Source organism: Chelonoidis abingdonii, chromosome 5 (genome assembly GCF_003597395.2).
Source record: "Chelonoidis abingdonii isolate Lonesome George chromosome 5, CheloAbing_2.0, whole genome shotgun sequence".
In the NCBI taxonomy this organism is placed as follows: Eukaryota; Metazoa; Chordata; order Testudines; family Testudinidae; genus Chelonoidis; species Chelonoidis abingdonii.
This window is the reverse complement of record NC_133773.1, coordinates 54,579,802-54,602,361: the sequence shown is the minus strand read 5'-3', so window position 1 is coordinate 54,602,361 and position 22,560 is coordinate 54,579,802. Positions and strand designations below refer to the sequence as shown.

General features: G+C 43.9%; 1 protein-coding gene across 2 annotated transcripts in view; it reads left to right on the top strand.

Moving 5' to 3' along the window:
- The window catches only part of TBC1D9 (TBC1 domain family member 9), a 103,299-nt gene that overhangs the window by 7,156 nt on the left and 73,583 nt on the right, over positions 1-22,560 (top strand). For both annotated transcript variants that reach the window (XM_032805288.2, XM_075066279.1), the window contains one exon: positions 15,064-15,174. In XM_032805288.2, coding sequence (XP_032661179.1) covers positions 15,064-15,174 — 111 coding nt within the window. The remainder of the gene's footprint in view (positions 1-15,063; positions 15,175-22,560) is intronic.

The following is a 22,560-nucleotide window of genomic DNA, read 5'->3' as shown; positions in this document are numbered from 1 at the left end:
CAACCAGTTCTCTTGACCTAAGAGATCTTTGGCCAGAACTAGTTGGATACAAATTGCCTGTGGTTGGGCAACACAGAGTGCTCCTTCCCTGTGAGGGTCAAGTGTCTGTATGGGATTTTCACCCTTGGGCAGTGAGAGATTGAGAGATGAAGTAGAACTTGGATCTTCCCCATGGTGACACAGAGCTCAGTCCTTGGTATAATATTCCTATGCATGCTTTAGGCATTTATAAATGAAATAACCAGATTTTGTTGGTGGTGTTTTTTTTCTTAAAATGTGCTTAATTTTTAACACAACAAATAGATTAAGGAGAAGTCTCTGGATATCAGCTTTCTTCTATAGCAAAGCTTGTCAGATTTATTTTGGAGAGAATATCATAGGGAAATAGTGTTGGGCACTTCTAATTAGTAATGAAAACAAACACATTTGTATAAAGTGCACAGAAAGTCAGAGGTTGTGGTTTCTATGACTGATTTGTGTAAACAAACAAAAGAAGCATATTCTTTTTGCTAAAGATATGGTAGCTTGATATGAAATGTGGTGGTTGTTTTTTTTTTGTTTTTTTTTTTAAGTGACCACTTGTTAAAGTATGTTTGGATACCTAAGCAAGTAGCAGATTTTTGTGTTTTATTTTCAAGTGTCATGTCTGTGGTATGAATTGTTTTGTAAATGAAGTATTTATGCTGGCAGCTGGATCACCATATATGAAAGCACTCTCTGAAAGTTGTGAAGTAATACTGTAAGTCCAGAAAATGTTGCCAAAGATCTTTCTAGTACTTAATTGGTAGACATTAGATGGCTGATTTGCTGGTGTAACATTGTCTGTTCTCACCAAATCTTTCTTTGTGGTGGGGAATGAAGATTGTCGCTGTTACATTGGAAAGGAGGAATGGAAAGAGACTGTTTGACTGATTCTTGTTGGTGAATGCCAAGTTAAGTGACACGAAATGAAAGTGTCATTGTTACCCTGCACAGTACATTATGTGGTACTGTTGTTGTTATGCCAAGACATTGTTACCCCAAGTTTGGAGAAGGAATTCAGTTTCCTGTCAAGTATAGCTAAAGGATTTCTTGTGGTTGAGGAAAGCATTGTTTACAAACCTTTATTTGTAGATACTTAAAACTTTTTTGAAAAATCACTCTTTAGTCCAATTTGTCACCTCACTCTATGAAAGGTATTTCATTCTTTTGCAGATTTTGCTCTTGCTTTTTTCATTCCTGTTTAGTGCAGACTGCTCGGAACTCAGTAGGTACATAGTTTTCAGTGAAGAACACATGCTTTATGTAACTTGAAATGAAATAATACAATTACAATTTGTGCAAATAACATTGCATATATGTAGATCACCATTTATTTTCTTGAGGCATGAGTGTCTTTAAGTATTGGAACCTTGATTTTAATCAGCTGTGACCTTTCACACACCCAGACTAATATGCCCTCTTCTGCCCTATTCTGTCTTCACTCCCTCCACCCAATCTCTTCCCACTTCTTATTTAAAAGGGGGAAAAAAAACTTAGCAGGTCTGTTTGATTTTCTTCTGGGAGCCATATACTTCTAATGTATCATTCATGACTTAATGTCTCCATCAGAGTCTGTTAAATGGAGATCCTTGGGGGCTCAGTGGAAAGACCACCAGACCTTCTTACTCCCTTTTGATATAATTTTAAAGATATCTACAATTATTGTGTGCATACACATTCTGGGTTTGTCTACACTGGGGAAACAAGTGGTATTTTAAAATATTAACATTTTTATACATTTTAAAATGTTACTTAACACCTAGCATTGACAAAGAGAGTCATATACGTAAATTCAGTTTTGTCTTCCTCTGTTTGCAGCCAGACATCTCCTGTGCTGCTTAGTAGTAGCTTTGCCAAACAGCAACAGAGTGAAAATAATTAGACTTAGGTCTAATATTTTGGATATTCAGAAGCCTGCGGTCATCAGATAAACTGACCCATGTCAATTTCATATTATGACTGCTTGGGGAAAAAGGTATGAACAGTGTCAGAGGCAGGCACTGAAAATATTCATATGGGTAGAAGACTTAAAAACAGAAGGTTGAGGGGGGAATTAGATCTTGTCTACATTAGAAAATGTGTATGAGGGGGTAGTTTGTTTTGATTTTGTATAATCTAAGGTAAGTCTATATAACCCCCCATGTGAACTCTTTTATTCTGGTATTGATATATTTTTTTTTTTTTTTTGGCTTAGTTGATGTTGCTTGGGAAGGGATTCAAGCTAAATGTATAATTATTGGTAAAATGTTCCCTTCTAGGCAAACCATTAGGCCTTGTCTACAGTGCCACTTTACAGTGCTGCAACTTTCTCACTCGGGGGTGTGAAAAAGTGCTGCAAGTTTCAGCGCTGTAAACAGTACACCAGCGCTGGTAGCAACTTCCTTTGTGGAGGTGGGAGAGCTTACGCCCAACACTGGTGATGCAGCTACACAGCCACGTTAAGCTCTGCCATAGCAGCACTCTAATGTGGCTAATGAAGACATAGCTATTGCTAATCTAAGGGTTTCTTCCTTATAAGGGATTGTCTACACTGCCCCAGGGTTTGGACTATGGGGTGTGAATAGCCCTGTGCACCAAAGTGCACCTGTGGATGCTGCAGGTGCAAACTGAAAGATTCCTTGTTCCCATTAACATAGTCCTCTTCAAACAGAATCTTCATATCTATCAGTTACCTAGCCAGTTGCTGAGATACTTCCTCTCCAAGCAGAATGTGGGAATGGCACCCTGGTAGAAATTCCAGCACCTTCCTTGCTTCTCAAAAGTTGAAGGTGGCAGGGGCTGGGTCTCTTCACAGAATATTGCTTTTAAACCACTTTGTCGGCACTATTTGTCAGACTAGAATGTTCGGTTTTCCGGCTAGTAGAAGTTTGTTTAATTTTCTGAGAATGGCATCAATTTATTAATCTAGTGCAGTGGCTCTCAACCTTTCCAGACTACTGTACCCCTTTCAGAATTTTGATTTGTCTTGCATGCCCCCAAGTACCACCTCACTTTAAAACTACTTGCTTACAAAATCAGACATAACCATACAAAAGTGTCACAGCACGCTGTTATTGAAAAATTGCCTACTTTCTCATTTTTACCGTATACTTATAAAATCAATTGGAATATAAATATTGTACTTACATTTCAGTGAATGTATACAGAGCAGTATAACAAGTCATTGTATGACATTTTAGTTTGTATTTACTTTGCTAGTGCTTTTGATGTAGCCTGTTGTAAAACTAGGCACATATCTAGATGAGTTGATGTACCCCCTGCAAGACCTCTGCATGCACCCAGGGATACATGTACCCTTGGTTGAGAACCACTGATCTAGTGTCATTACTGAAGTCCCTAGAACTACTCACACGAGTAAGGTAAATAAGATTTGATTCATAATATTAACTCTGGAGTTTTGAGTGTTGTTTACACTGGCCTTTGACAGGTATGTCATTGGACCTCTTCCTGTAATAAAAATAAATGAGTGAGTAGATTACCTAATCAACCACGAGGACTGCCTTGCAAAAGTAGGGGAAAATAATGATTCATTGTGGTGATTAAGGAAAATAAAATTACCTGCACATACTGAACATCTTCGCTATTTTGTTGTTGTTGTTGTGAGTCAGTACTTTTATAACCTAGCTAATGATATCCAAGCTTTAGGACAACTCTTTTCACAACCTATTACACCTGTACAAAATTTAATTCTTAGGGCCTGGTCATGGTGTAAATGAACATAGTTTCATCAAAGATTGCCTAGGTGTGACAAAGTAGTTAATTCTACAGACCTACATGATCCTTAGCCTCTTTGGTAGAGCTTTCTACGTCTTTAACAACAGATAGGGCTATTGCAGGAAATTGCCCTGAAAAGTCTTACTGAATTATGTTTAAATATCGTTGGAGTCCATTGTATTGAATGCAAAGGTAATGTATTATTTTGATCACTGGAAGTGTGAACTTCAAAGGACTGTATTGAATAATGGGTCAGACAAGAATGGACTTGGAAAAACAGTGTGAAGTGTGTTTGCTGGCAAAATCTCTAGGGGGAGGTGAATGCAAAGTCCCACCTCCAGTTATACAGGTACCCAGCGTTTTGAAGCTGTGCCCTGAGGAGGGGCCCCTTTTTTGCTGATTATCTGTTCCTGGAATCTGAAGATCAAAGGCCAAAGCTATATAAAGGAAAGACATAGGGCTTGTCTACACTGGCAGTTTACAGCGCTGCAACTTTCTCGCTCAGAATTATGAAAAAACTCCCCCCTGAGCGCAGCAAGTTTTGGCGCTGAAAAGCGCCAGTGTAGACAGTGCACCAGTGCTGGTAGCTGTGCCCCTTGTGGAGGTGGGTTTTTTAGAGCACTGGGAGAGCTCTCTCCCAGCATTTGCCTTTACCACACAAGCCATGTGAAAGCACTGCCAGTGTAGACTAGCCCTAACTCATTCCTGAGGATGCTTGTACTGAGGGTACGTATACACTGCACGATTATTTCGAATTAGCTTAAACCGATATTACAAAACAGATCTAATAAAATCGGTTTAGCGCGTCCACAGTGGGATCACGAAATCGATTGTTTGCGTCCATGGTCCAAAGCTACCATCGATTTCAGGAGCGGTGCACTGTGGGTAGCTGTTCCTCAGCTATCCCATAGTTCCCACTTCCGTGTTGAGAGCACAGTGCCTGATGGGGCAGAAAACACTGCCCCGGGTGGTGCTGGGTACAGCCTCACCCCTCCCTTTGTGAAGGCAGCAGACAACCCTTTGGCGCCTTTTTCGCGGAGTGCATTGAGCAAACGCCATAGCACAGCAATCTTTCCCTTTTTTTTTTCACGTGGTGGTGGGGGGAAATAAACTGAGGAGCTATTCCCTGAACCACGCCAGACACTGTGTTTGAACCTACAGACATTGGGAGCTCAGCCAAGAATGCAAATAATTTTCAGAGACTGCTGTGGACTGTGGGATAGCTGGAGTCCTCAGTACCCCCTCCCTCCCTTCATGAGCGTCCATTTGAGTCTCTGGCTTCCCGTTACGCTTGTCACGCAGCGCTGTGTATCCTGCAGTTTTTTATTCAAACGCTTTGGCATTTCGTGTTCTGTAACGGAGCTGGATACAACAGATTTGTCTCCCCATACAGCGATCAGACCTAGTATCTCCCGTACGGTCTATGCTGGAGCTCTTTTTCGATTTCAGACTGCATCGCCAGCCGTGCTGATCAGAGCTCCACGCTGGACAAGCAGGAAATGTAATTCAAAAGTTCGCGGGGCTTTTCCTGTTTACCTGCCCGCTGCATCCGAGTTCAGATTGCTGTCCAGAGCGGTCAGTGCTGCACTCTGGGATGCCGCCCGGAGGCCAATAACGTCGATTTCCGTCCACATGAACCCTAATCCGAGTTATCACTATCGAATTTAGCGCTACTCCTCTCGTTTGGGAGGAGTTCCGAAATCGATTTAAGGAGCCGTTTAACTCGATATTAATGACGACGTCGTGTGAACGGATACAGCGTTAAATCGGTATATCGGCCATTAAACCGATTTAAAGTCGCAGTGTAGACCTGGCCTGAGATAAAGCTGTTATGAACTTGTCACCACAGAATAACCCCTTTGTGGGGGTTAATGTATTGTTCGCTGATCAGAGCCTTATTGGAGTTGGGTGGGTGATCTCTGGTAGTCTGATTAACATGCATGTAGGTTCTTTTACTGTTTTTAATGTTTTCTCTCTAATGCTTTCAGCTTGATAAATGTGTTTGCTTAGAGCTATTTGGTAACTTGAAACTATGGGTAATTACACTGCTTATAGTCTCTGAAGAGAAAGCAAAATACTGAAGTTGGCCTGTCTAGGCATTCTGGTTCACTGCTACAGCAAAGGCATGGAACTGTGCAGCCTGAAAAAACCCAATCAGAGGGAGTGAGATGTGAATCTCTGCCCAAGAGAGGTGATGGCGGGGAGGGTAGGGGAGGGGCGGAAGACTAAAAGTGGGTGCCCTTGCTGGACCATGGAGAGGGAAATACAAGTGCAGTCGTCCTGAACTTTGACAGGCTCTTTAATGATTACTGTTTACAGAAGTACCCATTATGGGCTCACACTGTATAGTGGAAAGGGAAGGGGACCATCAACATACTTCATTTATTGGGAGGCCATTGAATTGTACATCTTTTATTTAGTATTTAAAACATCACACTGAAAAGTAATACGAATGTTTTGAAAAAATTAAGTGACCTGATTTTGCATGCTCTCGTAGGGCCAGTTTGGGACACTTCCTCTCCCTCCCCAGTCGTAGAAGCGAGTGATTCTGTGAGTAGGTCTGCTGAAGTCAATGGGTAGCTGCTCATCAATGTGACGGAGGGAGCGTCACAATCTGGCTAAATCCTTTGTTCTATTGGAATTTAGTTGATACAACATGTAGTGCTGGACTTGCTCTTATGTCTTAAAGATTTACATGCTAAACTGCAATAGAAAAAAATAAATCTCTGACTGAAGATGACCTGAGGATTGTACACTGTGGTTATAATTCTTTGTAGAGTTACTGTCTTTTTTTTTTTTTAAATAATATGATTGATAACATTTATTTTAAAAATTTCTAACAGAAAAATGTGAGATTTTGGTAGGCCACGTGTAAAATTATACAAATTAAAAAGAGCTTTGCGTAGTCCTGAAGTGACTCCTCTGCAGACGTAACTGTGGCAGTTGACCATGGTGGCTCAGCAAAGGCCGCAGTGAACATATTTGGTGAGAAATCAGTCATGGCAGATGGGTATGTCTTCAATAAGAGTCAGTTTTTCTTAGTGCAGGTTGCTTATTATACTGAATGTTGTGGGAGTAATGGATCATTGGGATTGAATGGAAAATTCCAAAAAATCACTAAAATTTAAAACTTTCAAGTTGAACTGGAAGTTTCACAGTCTGCTGTTGTCCTCAGCTTTTTGACAAATAGCTTGTGTAATAGGCAGCTGTTGCTGTATCATGCAATGACTTTAAGGTTGAAGGGTTACTGTACTTCATCACCCAGGTGACAGGGTCTAACTTGTTTTAGATAACAACAAAAAAAGTTGTCATATAGTCCAAGTCTCTGATCTTGCAATCAGACCTTCCTTCTACCCCACATGGAGCCCTCTTTGTCTAAAGGACTCTGTGCAAGTACAAGTGTCCGCTCATATGGATGTGGTTGCTCTTAAACGGAGTGGGAGCCAGAAGATTGTGTGTGCCCGTGTGCATCTTCAAATATGAAGTTTTTCATAAAACCAAACAAATGGAGGATTACTTCATAGGACTGTATTAAAAACTTGCCTAGATGGAATATAATTGTTTACTCATGGAAATCTAAATATGCTTTCAGTTAAAACAATTGCTACACTGAAATCTGCAGAAGCTAGTTTTACTGAAAACTGTAATTACTGAATATACTTAAAGAAAGGAAAAAAAATGGAGAGCAGAAACATTGTCCATGGCGCAAACATTTAAAGATGACTGTGGCATGTTGTGAAGAGCATAAAGTAAACTGAAAAAAGAGAGACATGTTTTTCCTCTAGTAACTTTCATATGTAGTTATTTTAGAAGTTACTTTTAACAATAGTAGTTTTAAAATACTCAGGAGAGAGTGTGTGTGGTTTTATATGTTTGTTTGGAAGTTGATAATATCCTGTACTGCTAAGTAGGGCTCTGACCCACAAGTAGCTCCAGGCAGACTAACAACTACAACGAACGGGGTTTCATGCAAGTGCAGTCTGCCTATGCAGAGTAATTTGCAGAATCTGTGTAGTATTTCAGGCTCTGATCCTGTAAACAGCTGTCTCTAATGGGATTACTCCTGTGCATTAAATTACTCACCTGAATGAGTGCTTGCAGGATCAGGGCCCTCATTTTAATTACTATGGGGCTGATCCTAAAAACCCCTACTCACTTGAATAATTCTTGCTCACAGCAAGAACTAGTCATATGAATAGGGTCTAATAGGTTTTTAGTACTGTGAAACTCGAAATCTTTTTATTTTGTTGTAAGATTGCTATTAACATACAACATTCAGAAATACTGTAGAAAAGTCAAAACAGTAGTCATGTTGGTCCATAATTTTTCATGGATATAAAAATGGCTGTGTAATTCAAGGGTTAACTCGTGCAAGAGGATGTAACCGTGGTTTGGGTAATACAGTATTTTGGGTAAATGGTGAATTAAGTATATTTTTAAATTATTTTTTTTCAATTACATCTTTTCGTTTGATCTCTCAAATCTATTCATTGCTAATGTGTAGCAGAATGTACTTGCTCTGTCATGAGTTAATAAACTGGGAGATGGTTAAAATAGACTTTTTTTTTTAATAACAATTAATACAATCACTTCTGTTCCAAGGCTCCTCAGAGAGAGAATCAATTTAAACAGCTATTATTTCATTCTGCTTGCATCACTTGCCTGCACAAAAGAAACTGACTTATGGTATAAACTGGAGCAGTTCCTAAAGGACAGCCTTCAAGGGCAATTGTAAGATTTGAATAGGCAATATTAATTGGCTTTGAAAGATATGAATAAACACATTATTTTTTAAAAAACAAATTTCTAAGCAACGTTTCTTGCTATCAAAATACTGTGTTCAGTTTTATAAATAAAGTAAGTCATAGCCATAAATTACCTGTAAAGAGTGAAGATATGAGAAAAAAAAGATTAACTGAAATCTGGGCTTTTGTGGAGTGTTATGAATATTCCTTCCCCTAGCCTTACCAGCAGTAACATCTCTGCAATCTGTTTTTCCAGTTAAAAAGGATTAGACACCCCTACACCATAACTTTTATTCTCCTTTCCCCAGTCTCCAACAGCGCAGTGAGAATGAGTTAGGGAGGGAGATATTTTCCTGACTTGACACCGCTGAGCAGGCCAATGGGTTTGTGCTGCATCCAGTGTCCTCAGCTCTCTCTGTCCTAGTTTTCTGCAGTGACATACTTGCAGAGGTGGTGGCAGAATCCTCAGGACCACAGTCACATCATATCAATTTTAGAAGTACAGCAGTAGGAAAGAAATTGAGAAATTTTTAATTGCATGAAGGTGGGAATTTGCAGCCCAGATCAGAAGTTTTGATGGTGCTGCTTATCACTGTGAGAGCACACATGGCCTACAAATAATTTATTTGGCTGTTGCCCCATGACTTGCATTTGTAATACTGTCTGCAAATGCATGGAGTTGCAAAGCTTGAGTGTAACTCTTGCAATGCGTTTAATGCAAATACAGAGCAAAAGCTCCTTTGCAGTTCACTTTTGTAGAAAACATTGCCCTATACCTCAGTCCAGTAAAACACTTAAACGCATGCTTACCTTTTAAAGTTGTAAGGGACTATGCATATGCCTAAAACTAAACATGTTCTTAAGTGCTTTACTGAATCAGGGCCTCGTAATGACAAAATTGTTTAATGTAGATGAGTTGCAAGATCATGTACATTTTAAAGGAACAATTTTAAATTATTCTTGCCGATTGGTTTTTGTATGGAGTCAAAACTTATCTAGGAGTGTTTGTAGAATGTTTGGGGAAGCCATCTGGTCAACAAACAGTAGTTGTCAAAAAGTCAAATCAGAGGTTAGACTTAAGGTATGTCAAATGAGGCCAACTTGTCCAGTTAATGTGTAGTATCTCTTGTTTAATAGAGAGTATCTCTTGTTTTCTATTCAGCTTCTATTATAGGCATACATCCTTGTAGCACTGCCTGCCAAAGTTCTGGTAACATATTCAGGTCTGTCTTCAGCATGATAATTGAGACTCCTTAGACACAAAAGGTGGTTGATGGACATTAATGCAACGAGAGGAGGAGATTACCTACCTCCCAACCAATCTGACCCAGGAAGAACTATAAATGAGTTTGTTTGAAATACATCAAATGAAAGCCTCCTAATTGCTCTAGGTTGACTGTTGGTGGGATAATTCCAATGTTAATTGACATTTTGGACTTAAAAGCAACTCGAAAGGGGAAATCATGAGTTTGTGTTCTTTGTATCTTTCTGATGTTTAAAGAGAGCCCGAAAGGATACTTTGTCCCTGTCGTAAGCGTACAGCTAAGGGTAGCATAAAATCCCTTTTTACCCTATAAAGGGTTAATTCCTCTTTTACCTGTAAAGGGTTAAGAAGCTCAGANTATAATTGCCTAAACTCGCTTAGTGCTTTATTTTTTTCAGTTAAAGTTCCCTGAATACCTCTTGTCATGAACATACAGCTAAGGGTAGCACAAAATCCCTCCTTTACCTGTAAAGGGTTAAGAATCTCGAATAACCTGGTTAGCACCTGACCAAAAGGACCAATAAGCGAAGAAGATACTTTCAAATCTGTGAGGGAAGGTTTTTTTATCTGTCTCTCTCAGAGCCAGCCAGGAAACAGAGCAGGGGAAAATACATCTCCCTAAGCTATATCTGAACTAAGCATCTAGTGTTGCAGAAATAGTACGTAATAGCAGAAAAGAAATGCGTTAGATTACCTTTTATTTTAGCTTGTGAATTTTCCCTGTGCTAAGAGGGAGATTTATCCCTGTTTTTGTAACTTTAAAGTTTTGCCTAGAGGGGAAATCCTCTGTGTTTTTTGAGTCTTTTGTTATTCTGTAAAGTATTTACTGTCCTGATTTTACAGAGGTGATTATTTTACCTTTTCTTTAATTAAAATTCTTTTAAGAACCCAGTTAATTTTTCATTGTTCTTAAGATCTAAGGGTTTGGGTTTGTGCTCACCTGTACCAATTGGTGAGGATATTATGCTCAAGCCTCCCCAGGAAAGGAGGTGTAGAGGCTTGGGGGGATATTTGGGGAAGGTAGGGCTCCAAGTAGCTCTCCCTGAATGTTTGTTTAAATCACTTGGCTGTGGCAGCGATACTAAGGCAAGGAAGGAATTTGTGCCTTGGGAAGTTTTTAACCTAAGCTGGTAAAAAATAAGGTTAGGGGGTCTTTCATGTGGGACACCACATCTGTACCCGAGTTCAGAGTGGGGAAGGAACCCTGACAGTCCCAAAAAAGAGGAAGGGTGAGGAAAGGGTTCTTTTTTTTTTTTTCATATTAGAAATTCCGTTTTTTTCTACCAGGAAAGAGAGCACAATGGAGAAGTAGTACAATTATGACATTACAAAACTGAATATGAGCAACTGAAAAGGGGAAGAGAATGTTAGTCAATGCATTCAAATTTTGGAGCTTTTTTTTGTTTTTGTTTTGACTCGTTTATTTGCAGTATCTAATGAATACCTGGAGAAAGGATGCCATTGATAAAGGTACATTACCCTTCTTTGGCTACAATGCAAGAGTGCTCACAATAGTACTCTTTGAGACACCCTCTTCTTCATCCTCAAAACATCTCGCAAAACCAGGTGAAGTCCAACTTATAGAGGGTGGGGAAATCTTCAATATCACCTTTTTACCTAATCAAGAATGTAAAAAACATCCCTCCATTTGTTGTTTTGTGTTTGCTTTTGTTCTTGCTTTTGTTTTTCCTTTACAGAATATCTTCTTAAAACCCCTGGATTAGAAGATCATTAGCTACCCTAAGGGCAAGGAGACATCCAGTAGAACTTGATACACAAGTGTTAATATCTCTTCAATGGTTTCCTTGACATGTCCATAGGTTCTTAGTTATTCTCCTCTTTGCTGCTGAAAAGAGTTTGACTGTATGGGTATGTCTGATACTGCAATTAGACACTGACCTGTGCTGGCTGATGGGGGCTCATGGGGCTTGGGCTAAGGGATTGTTTTAACTGCAGTGTAGATGTTCAGACTCAGGCTGCTGCCTGGTTCTGAGATCCTCCCACCTTGTAAGGTCCTAGGCCTGAGCCCATGCCTGAACATCTACACCACAGTTATATAGCCCGAAGTATAGTCATGGCCAAGCTTGTTTTCAACAGCCATTCCAGAGACTGTAGTAGATGATTTGTGTAACAGCACAGGTCAGTGTCTAATTGCAGTATCAGACATACCCATACAGTCAAACTCTTTTCAGCAGCAAAGAGGAGAATAACTATGGCTTTGTCTACACTTATAGTTTTGCAGCGCTGGCAGTTACAGCTGTGGTCGTACAGCTGTGTACGGCCAGCACTGCAGTGTGTCCACACTGACAGCGACCAGCGCTGCAGTGTGTCCAACTATGCACCGTTGCGGGCTGTTGGAGTGGTTGCATTGTGGTGGCTATCCCACAGAGCACCTAGTCCCATTTTGTCGCTGTGGTTGTGGGAAGGCGGAGCGTGCGGGTACATTCCGCTGTCCTGTTCCAACGACCCGTGCTGCCAGGGAATCGGACCCCACGCCTAAGGGCCCCGCACCTTAGGCACCTTTTTAATTTTTTTTTTTTAACTTACCCGTCCCCAGCTGCGGTCTGGCTCCATGTCCCGCTCCTTTGAGTGAAGCACCGGCGGGAGCGCGGCATGGCCCCGCTCTCCCAGCTAGAGCTCCAGCCGGCTGCGGGCTTGCGGCGCTCCGGCCGGGCTCCAGCCATGAGAGTGGGGCGGCGGGGCTTGTCGCGCTCCGGCCAGGAGAGCGGAGTCGCGGAGCTTGCCACGCTCTGACCGTGGCTCCAGCCGGGAGAGCGGAGTCGCGGAGCTGCCGCGCTCTCCGGCTGGAGTGCGCAAGGCCGGCGGCTCCGGCCGGAGCGTGCAAGGCCCCGCATCTCCGTCTGGAGCATCGGCCACAGCGCGCAAGCCCGCGACCCCGGCTGGAGCTCTGGCCCTTTAAATAGCCCGCCTCAGCCCTTGGGCAGTGAGGGTTGTAAAAGTCCTGGGGCTCCAGCTGCCTCTTCCACCCCGTCCTTCAAATAAGCCGCCGGAGCCCCACCTCCCTCTTGCCATCCTCAGCGCCCCGCGGCTATTTAAAAGGTCCCGAGTAGAAGGGGGTTTGGGGGCTGCTTAAAGGGCTGGGGTTCCAGATGTCTCTGCGCACCCATGACCTGCCCACACCAGTCCGGCCCCCCTGCCTGCAGCCAGCTCTGACCCAGCTCTGCACCCCGTGCCCACAGCCACCTCGCCAAACACCCTGTCCTGTTTCCAGCCAACCCCTGCCACACACCCTACAGCCCTGCCCAAGCCAGCCAGCCCCCACACACTGCTGCCCGCACCAGCTCTGCCACACTCTGCCCAGCCGCACCCTGCCCTGTTTCCAGTCAACCCCTGCTGCACCCCACTGCCTGAAGCCAGCCCGCCCACACCCCTTGTCTCCACCAGCCCACATCCCTGGCCTGCTGCAGCCAGACCCACCTCCAGTCAGCCCCTGCCTGCCTTCAGCCAGCCCCATGCATGCTGCCCTGCAGTTTCCGGGCATTAACCCGTGCAGGGAAGCAGCTGGAACCAACACATGTGCACACCCCCAGGAGTGCGGGGACCCACACATGTGAAACAGCAGTCATTAATACCAATCATACAGCATATATGATGCAATGTATATAAATTATATTATTCATAAGTTATGGAAAGAAAATAATACATGAAAGAAATGAGACGCTTTTTTTTCCACTTTTTTTTAATCATCCCTGCCGATCTGTGCTCTTTGGTAGTATTCCTTTCTCTTGGCAGCCTTCTCCTTTATCTGGCAGCCTGTTCCTTTTTCATGGTTTCCTTATTCCCTCCATCTGCAACTTTTATTTTCTGTGGAAAACAGATTCATAACTGCTTCACCATCTCTGCTAAGTCTTCCTTGGTTTTTTCTAAGCTTTGCAGTCTTTCAGAGTCTGCACTGAGGGAGCAGTATTCAAGGTCACTTTAAAAAAGAAAACAGAGAGATAAACTGTTAATACAGAGCCTGCGTGTTTTAAGAGTTTTTGGAGCATCATTTACACATTCTGAGCATGCACAGAGAGGCCGCAGCTGGCAGATAGAGATGGCGAGTTTCCTCACATGTGGCTCCACAGTGGAAGGGGGCTGCTTCACTGTGGAAGCCATGGTTTCTGTGACTTATGGAAAGCAAGAGCAGCTCAGGGAAATAACACTGACCCTACACCCACATCTGCCACAGCAGCTACTCTCAGCGCCATCTTGCACACGACAGCCACCTGGGAAGGGGTGGGTGGGGGTTGCTTCACTCTGGAAGCCATGGGTTCTGTGCTGTGGAAAGCAAAGACAGCTAAGGGAAATCAATGGGCTATTCCACATCTAGGCATGCTTGCAGGCAGCCATAGCCCCCCTGCTCCAAAACATTTTGCATCCTTATAATAAAAGCTTCTACCAGGAATAGGCTCCTTGCTGGTACCTCATACCAATCCAGCAGCTGCGACGCTAGCTTCTTCCTGGCTGGAAATAGCTCCTGCCTGCATGACTCCTGGGAGTCTCCAACACCTCATAGCTCCCTCTCGGGTCCTCTACAACCCCCCTCCTCTCCAGGCTCTGAGCCCAGGGCAGTGGATGCGAAGCGATGACCAGAAGAGGCTGAAAACGGAATTGCGGGGGGATAAGTCCTAATACCCTGGAGGCCAATAAAAACGCTGGTGAGTGTCCACACCTGATGACCAGCGCTGCATCACCAGCGCTGGTCTCGCTACACCGGAAGCAGACCCAGGTGTACAGCCAGCGCTGCAAACAGGGAGTTGCAGTGCTGGCTGAGCTTTTAAGTGTAGACACCTGCTAAGTTGCAGCGCTGTAACCCCCTCGCCAGTGCTGCAACTTGCAAGTGTAGCCAAGCCCTAAGAACCTATGGACATGTCAAGGAAACCATTGAAGAGACACTAACACTTTTGTGTATCAAGTCCTACTGGATGTCTCCGTGCCCTTAGGGTAGCTAATGATCTTCTAACTCAGGGGTTTTAAGAAGATATTCTGTAAAGGAAAAACAAAAGCAAACACAAATCTTTTCCTACCTGAAATTCCAAATTTGAACTTTTGTGGGGTGTTCAGTGTATCTTAAGGAAATACCTAAAGAATGTGAACTGTTTTAAAATGTACTTTTTCTTAACAAACAAACAAACAAATAATTATTCTTCAGCATGTTTTCTTTTTTAAACTAATATCAACTCGTGTAAAAGCTGAATTCTATTTTGATTATAGATCTTTTTACCTGTTGGCAAAAATGATCCGTCATGTAGTAATTTAATATGCAACAGATAGTCCAACAGGCCACATTCACCAACAGAATTTCCTGTTCCACAGGTCTCCTCGTGGGTACTCTTGATGTTGTGCTGGACTCCAGTGCTAGGGTAGCACCATATCGAATCCTCTACCAGGCGCCAGACTCCTTGGTTTATTGGACTATTGCCTGTGGTAAGAACAAATACACTGAAACAGAATGATTTTGGTGGTGGGGGGGCATGTGCCATGTAACAAATGGGATGTCACTGCTATCTAAGTGCAGTCATTTTGTGATACTTTATCAATCAACTGGAACTGAAAGTCTGTTGATGGAGGAAGTACTTACGAAATCAGCGAGCCACATAATGTATGTGCATGAAGCACTGTTAAATAGATGTGATTAACTTTTAAGCATTTTTGAGGTTGGATTTTTCAAAATTTAGGACCTACCGTAAAACATTTCTTCTGTCATTAGAGTTTTTGATGAGATTGCTCGGCTCTCTGAGCTAAGAGGTGAAAACATTATCTAAAAGTTATATCTAGGATTTTCAGCAGGAATGACATTTTGTAAACGTAATTCTAAGGCCTGCAGTATGAAATACGAAGCAGCAAATAAATTGTGAATCTGTTTGACCACACCTGATTATAATAGTAGCATCTGAATATAGAGCACATTGCTATAATTCAGTAATAGCATTAGTAATCCTATAATACTGCATACTGGTTACTAGATCACAATTTGAGAGGGAAGTTTGCCAGCTGGTGACATGTTCGGGACTTGTCTACACTTGAAATGCTACAGTGGTACAGCTGCATTGCTGTAGCACTTCAGTGTAGACACTACATATGCTGATAGGAGGGTTTCTATCATTGACATAGGTAATCCATGTCTGGGAGAGGCAGTAGGTAGGTTGATGGTTAACCTAGTGCTGTCTGCACTGGGGGTTAGATCAATTTAATTACCTCGCGATGTGGTTTTTTCACGCGTCTGACTGATGCCGTTAAGCTGACTTAATTTTCTAGTGTAGATCAGGCCTTAATATGGTGAGAAGTATCCTTAACCACTGCTGATGATGATTCGTAAATCAGCCCTTGTTTAATGACCACACCTAGACTTTTCTGGCTGTCTCTGAATAGTCTCTATCAAAAACTGAGGCCTTGGCTGTGCTTGCGAGTTACAGCACAATAAAAGAGCCCTGGGTGCACTAGCTCACTACGCGTTCTCACTGGTAAGGTACGTAGAGCGCTCTGACTCCATGGCTACAGCGCTGCTGGTACTCCACCTCAGTGAGTGGAATAATGTTTACTGCACCTCTGCTGGAGCGCCACGGCGCCAGTGTGGACGCCCTGGTTTGTTAATGCGCTCTGATCGGCCTCCAGCACTGTCCCAGAATGCCTGTGCTAGCCACTCTGGTCATCACTTTGAACTCTATTGCCCTGTCCTTAGGTGACGACCATCAGACTCGCCCTTTAAATTCTCTGGAAATTTTGAAAAATCCCATCCTGTTTGCTCAGCCAGGTGTGGAGTGCTCTCAGCGAATCTTTCCAGGTGACCATGCCTCCATGCTCCAGGCGAGCCCCAGGATGGAGCAATGGCAAGGTGCTGGACCTCACCAGTGTTTCGGGGGAGGAAGCTGTCCAGTCCCAGCTGTTCTCCAGCTGTAGGAATTATGACACCTTTGGGCGGATATCAGGGACATGATGGAAAGGGGCCATGACCAGGACACACTGCAGTGCAGGATTAAAATGAAGGAGCTGTGGAATGCCTACCACAAAGCTCACAAGGCAAACCACCACTCCGGTGCTGCATCCACTACCTGCCATTTCTACAAAGAGCTGGATGAGATACTTGGGGGTGACCCCACCTCCACTCCGGGGACCACCATGGACACTTCAGAGCCCAGTGCAACAAGGCAGGAAGAGGAGGAGCAAGGCAGGAGTGAGGGTACTGAGGCGGAGGAAGACACCCCAGAATCCCTAGATGCAGGCAGCCAGGAGCTGTTTTCAAGCCAGGAGGAAGGTAGCCAGTCACGGCGGCCGGTTCTAGGGGAAGGACAAACACCAGAGGTGGTTCCCGGTAAGCGGGTTTTATTTTGGGAAGGAGGTTATTCGGTGCGGGCTCTTGGGGCGAGGAGGGTTAGGGCTGCATGCATACCTAGATGCAAAATGGGGCATTGATGTGCTCTCTCACATTGCAGTAATCAGCTTCAGTGATCTCTTCAAAGGTCTCATACAGAACTTGGGCAATGCACTTGCCAAGTTTCTCGGGAGAGCCACTGTGATCCTTGTCCCAGTCAGGCTAACTTGTCTGTGCCACTTTGCCATGGGGGCGGGGGGACCATTGCTGCTCAGAGGCAAGCTGCATATGGGCCAGGGCAGAAGCCACATTGCAGTAGAAGACCCTCCCTTGCTTTCCAGGTCACCCTCAGCAGCGAGATATCTTCCAGAATGAACTCCTATGGAAAATGTGGGGACAGTGTTCAGTATAGGGGCTCCTTGCTGCTCCCCAAAGCACAGAAACCCAGAGGACAATACAGCCGTGAAACAATCGGTCACGCTTGACCCTCTGCCTACTCACCATTTTGGAGCTCCCGTGGGTTATGTGCACTTGCTTTGGGACGGGCAAATTATGCTATTGTGCTTGCCCTTCAGTATGGGGGAATCATTGCTCTGTCTGGTATGAACAATGTTGCCTCTGTTAAGTGTTGCATTTTGCCTTTACAGATGCAACCTTGAGATCTCAGCCGTCCATGTTATCACCGGCTGACGCCAAAGAATCAGAAAGAGGCCACAAAGAAGCAAGGAAGACATGTTGCATGAAGTAATGCAGCATTCAAGTAATGAAAATCAAAAAGTGCAGGAGTGGCGGGAGAGTGAAAGGAAGATCCATCAGCAGAATGCAGATCGCTGGTACCAAAGCATGGAGCAGCTGCTAAGCATCATGGAGCGCCAAGCGGACTCGATACAGGCACTCGTAGCAATGCAGGCGGATCACTACCATCCCCCTGCCCCCCGTCTCAACCCTTGCCCCAAAACTCTTTCCCTTGTGCCCCCATGTCACCTCCAACCCACTTCCCCTAGCATCTGGGTTCTCTCCACTGCACCTGTAGCTTCACCATACAGCCCTGAAAACTACAACCCTTACCCACTGCACTCAACCCTTATCACCATGCAGTATAGACATCCTGAAGTGCAGCACTCACTGTACAGCACTCCAGACAGGACATACCCAAATCTCTGGTTGTACCGTTCCCCACCCCCACCCTCTTGCCTTTTGTGTTTCCCAAGCAGTTGTGCGTCTTTTCAATAAATGGATTTTCTTTTCAATAAATGGATTTTTTGGCTTTGAAAACATTCTTTATTATTGCATAAAGGAAAGGATACCTTAGCCCAGAAGAGAAACAGGCACAGGTCAGTGTAGCAAACACAGATGCCTACTAGCATTGGAACCACTGCACTTCACTCCCGTGCAGGGCACCAGACATTACTGGTGGCTTTCAGCCTCAAATTGTTCCATCAGAGCATCCCTAATTCTTGCAGCCCCTCTAATAGCCCTGCTCTCTGGCTGTTCACATTCAGCCTCCAGGTGTTGAACCTCTGAGATCCATGCCTGAGTGAAGCTTTCACCCTTTCCTTCACAAATGTCATGGAGGGTACAGCACATGGATATAACCATGGGGATACTGTCATCAGTCAGGTCCAGCTTCCCATACAGAGAGCACTGGCAACCCTTTAAACGACCAAAGGCACACTCCATGGTCATTCTGCACTAGCTCAGCCTGTTGAACCACTCCTTGCTGCTGTAACGGGTAAAGGATCCCTGTGTAAGGTTTCATGAGCCACAGCATTAAGGGGTAGGCAGGGCCTCCAAGGATCACAATAGGCATTTTGAGTTCCTTTACAGTGATCTTCTGGTCTGGAAAAAAAGTCCCGCCTTGCAGCTTCCTGAACAGGGCAGTGTTCTGAAAGATACCTGCATCATGCACCTTTTCAGGCCAGCCTGCATTAATGCCCATGAAACATCCATGGTGATCCACAAGCACCTGGAGAAACAGCGAGAAATACCCCTTCCGATTAACGTACTCGGAGGCTACATGAGGAGGTGCCAGAATTGGAATATGCATGCCACCTGTTGCCCCTCCACAGTTAGGGAAACTCATTTGTGCAAAGTCAGCCAGAACATCATGCACATTAACCAGAGTCACGGTACTTCTTAGCAGGATGGAATTAATGGCCTTGCAAATTTGCATCAGTACGATTCCAGCGGTCGACTTTCCCACTCCAAACTGGTCAGAGACCAATCGGTAGCTGTCTGGAGTTGCCAGCTTCCAGATTGCAATAGCCACCCGCTTCTCCACCGTTGGGGCAGCTCTCAGTCTCATGTCCTTGCACTGCAGGGTGGCAGCGATCTCCTCAAACGGACCCATGAAAGTGGTTTTTCTCATTCGAAAGTTCTGCAGCCACCACTTCTCATCCCAGATGTACATGACGATGTGATCCCACCACTCAGTGCTTGTTTCCCGAGCCCAAAAGCAGCATTCCACAATGGTGAGCATGTCCATGAATGCTATAAGCAAACTCGTGTTGTACGCGTTACTCGAGTTGATATTGTCGGAGCCCTCACTGTCACTTTGGATCATAAGGAATGATTCGCCTGCCAAATGTGACGTGCTGGCGAGACTAGTCAGCATACTCCTCAGCAGTTCAGACTCCATGCCTGCAGTTCAGGCTCCATTCCCACAGACCAAAAGGGAAGACAGAGTGCACAGTACAATAAACGTTGAAAGATGGCTCCAAATGTGGACGGAAGAAACATCACGGGGCGTTGGGACAGGATCCAAAATGCCCCGCACTCCACACCTCCTCCTCACAAGCCACGGCACCAGAATGGGAAGAGGTGCTCTATGGGATAGCTGCCCATAATGCACGGCTCCCAATGCCGCTGCAAATGTGGCCACGCCAGTGCGCTTGCAGCTGTCAGTATGGACAGACTGGAGCACTTTCCCTACTGCGCTGTACAAAGGCAGGTTTAACTCCCAGCGCTCCACATCTGCACATGTAGCCATGCCCTGAGAGAGGCTTGGGGAAGTCTTATTCTCCTCACGCTTCGTTCCTAAACCAGTTGGTATACTTTTGTGTTGCTGGGGTCATTTTTGGCCTCCTTCTTGTAATCCAATACCAAATCTCAGTACCACATAGCTATTAAAGAACATTGGACTGAAAACCCAACTGTTGGAGAGCAGGATCCATACACAAGTCCTGTACAGGCCAATGAGTATTCATCCACTGTCACTGACTCGGATCTCTCCATTGGATCTGTCCTAAACTACTTCAGTGTTGTATAAGTGGTAGTAAAACCAGGTGTAGAGAACCACCTTATTAAATGTTGCCAATAGATCTAATAAAAGGTGCTCCCTGTGTATCCTTAGAAATAGTTGATTCATGATTCTGACCAGGGTAATCTCAACACTGTGTCATGCTCTGAATCTGATCTGGAGTTTTTGTATAGCTTTTATCCAGATATTCTTGCAGCATTTGATGGTAATTGTAACTGAAAGAGGGTTTCAGCTAATCAGCTGTTGATTTCCCACACACACACACACCTGTTAGTACAAACTTCCAGTGGATTTTAAAATTTGTGTAGTATAACTTACCTTTACTACGAAATGCAGCCATTTTTATAAAAGACTTTTTGGAATTCTCATTTAACCTACTAGTTTTTTTTACTGTCATCTCCTCCATCATGCTGTAGCAGATGGTGGGGCTTGCAGGTTGGTTTCCAATGGGAGGAAAAACCAGTTATGTGGAGGAAGGGCATTCTCTTAGTGTAACATGTTTACACTATATAGTGCTCCTTGAACATAGGTGGTCACAAACACCATACAAATAAGCCCCTCTTTTCTCACCTTGAAGACCAATGCCTGGTTCCCAGGAAGCAAAGCTGTCCCCAAAATTCTCCCTAAAAGGGGAGATTGAGGTGGAGAGCATACTTTTCTCTGCTTAGGTTCTTGTGGAGAGGAGGAAGACATATGTCACAAAGCTAACGAGTACAGCACTTCTTCAAAGACCATAACACTGCTCACACATTAAGAAAAAAAACTGGTTTTCCAGTTGCTTCTATAGATAGTTACTTAGTTCACATTTTTAATTGGATTAAGAAATACTCTTATTTTATTTTGAATCCTTAGAATTTGTATTCCTAGTTAGGAAAATATAGCAAGTTTAACAATGAAGGTATTAGAAAATGTACCTATCGGCCCTAGTTTTTTTTATTGATTGCATCTTGAATTTCAGCTAGTTTTAGGTTTTGTATGTCTAACTGATTGCAAGTTCTTTTTGTTAAATGACTATAGTAGCTCAAGTCTGACCCCTTAAAGAGAATAATATGGCCTATAAAGAGAAGTAAAATCTATCTTCCTGAGTGCAAATTCTTCATCTGTGCTGCATTGAAATTGGCTATCTGTGTATCGAAACTGAATACAGGTAAATTTCACCCTTAGGGATGTCCCAATAAGCTTCTTTCACAGACTAAACTTCTTTCAAGTCTGGGCCCAGCAGCAGGCTTGCATGTCTGGCTCGACAAGGCACGGTTCTGAAGACCCAAACTAGCAGAGAGAATGGGCTCAGAAGTAGTCTCAGCACATCAGATGACAGTCTCAAGGGGTCTCTGTGACTGAACCCATCACAGTAGCATAGTCGAGCAGGATCTGTGCACAGCTGATTGCTTTGCGACACTGGTAGTGATTTTAAGTGAGTTTTGAATATGGTGGCTGGAGAACAGACAAAGTGGTTACTGGTTTATTTTCTGTTTGTTTGTTTTGGGTGAGGGAAATAAGCACAAGAAAGCAGGAAAGTGACTACCAGTGAGGCTGCTACAGAACTAGAGCTGGCCAGACTGGAAGTGGAAGAGAAGGCAAAGGACCGGAAGTTTCAGATAAGGCTCAAAGAAGCAGAGGCAGCCAGGGAGGAGACTGTGCACAGAAGGGCTGTGGAGGCAGAGGCAGCCAGGGAGGAAGCTGCTCACAAAAGAGCCCTGCAATTAAAAGACTGAGAAATGCAGGCCCAGATAGAGACCCAGAAGCGTGAACTGACTGTAATGGAGTGGAAGAGACAAAACCTTCAGCAACTGGCTCCACTTCTCCAAAAATGCACAAATGGGAGCAGTTATTTCTGCAATCTGATGAATCCAGTGATATTGTTGAATATTGCATCACCTTTGAGAGACTGTGCACTCTCCATGCGATTCCTGAAGTTCAAAAAAGTGACCACTTTAGTTGCAAAACTAACTGACTGGGAAGGCTCTGGACATATTCAATAAGAAGTCTATTGATGATACTTCAAACTATGGTAAATTTAAGGAACTGGTTTTGAAACAGTTTCAGATTACACTTGAAACCTACTGGGTGTGGCAAATTGCCAGTACTGATCTGCTGGGTCTCGAGCTTTCTCTTCTTTGGGGTAGGTTCAGGGCACTATTGCTTGCCTCTGAACTGGTTCTTAATTACTCCACTAGTGTCCTTGGAGGAGGGGAGTGGAGAGGGAGGGACCTGGGCCCGCCCTCTACTCCAGGTCCCAACC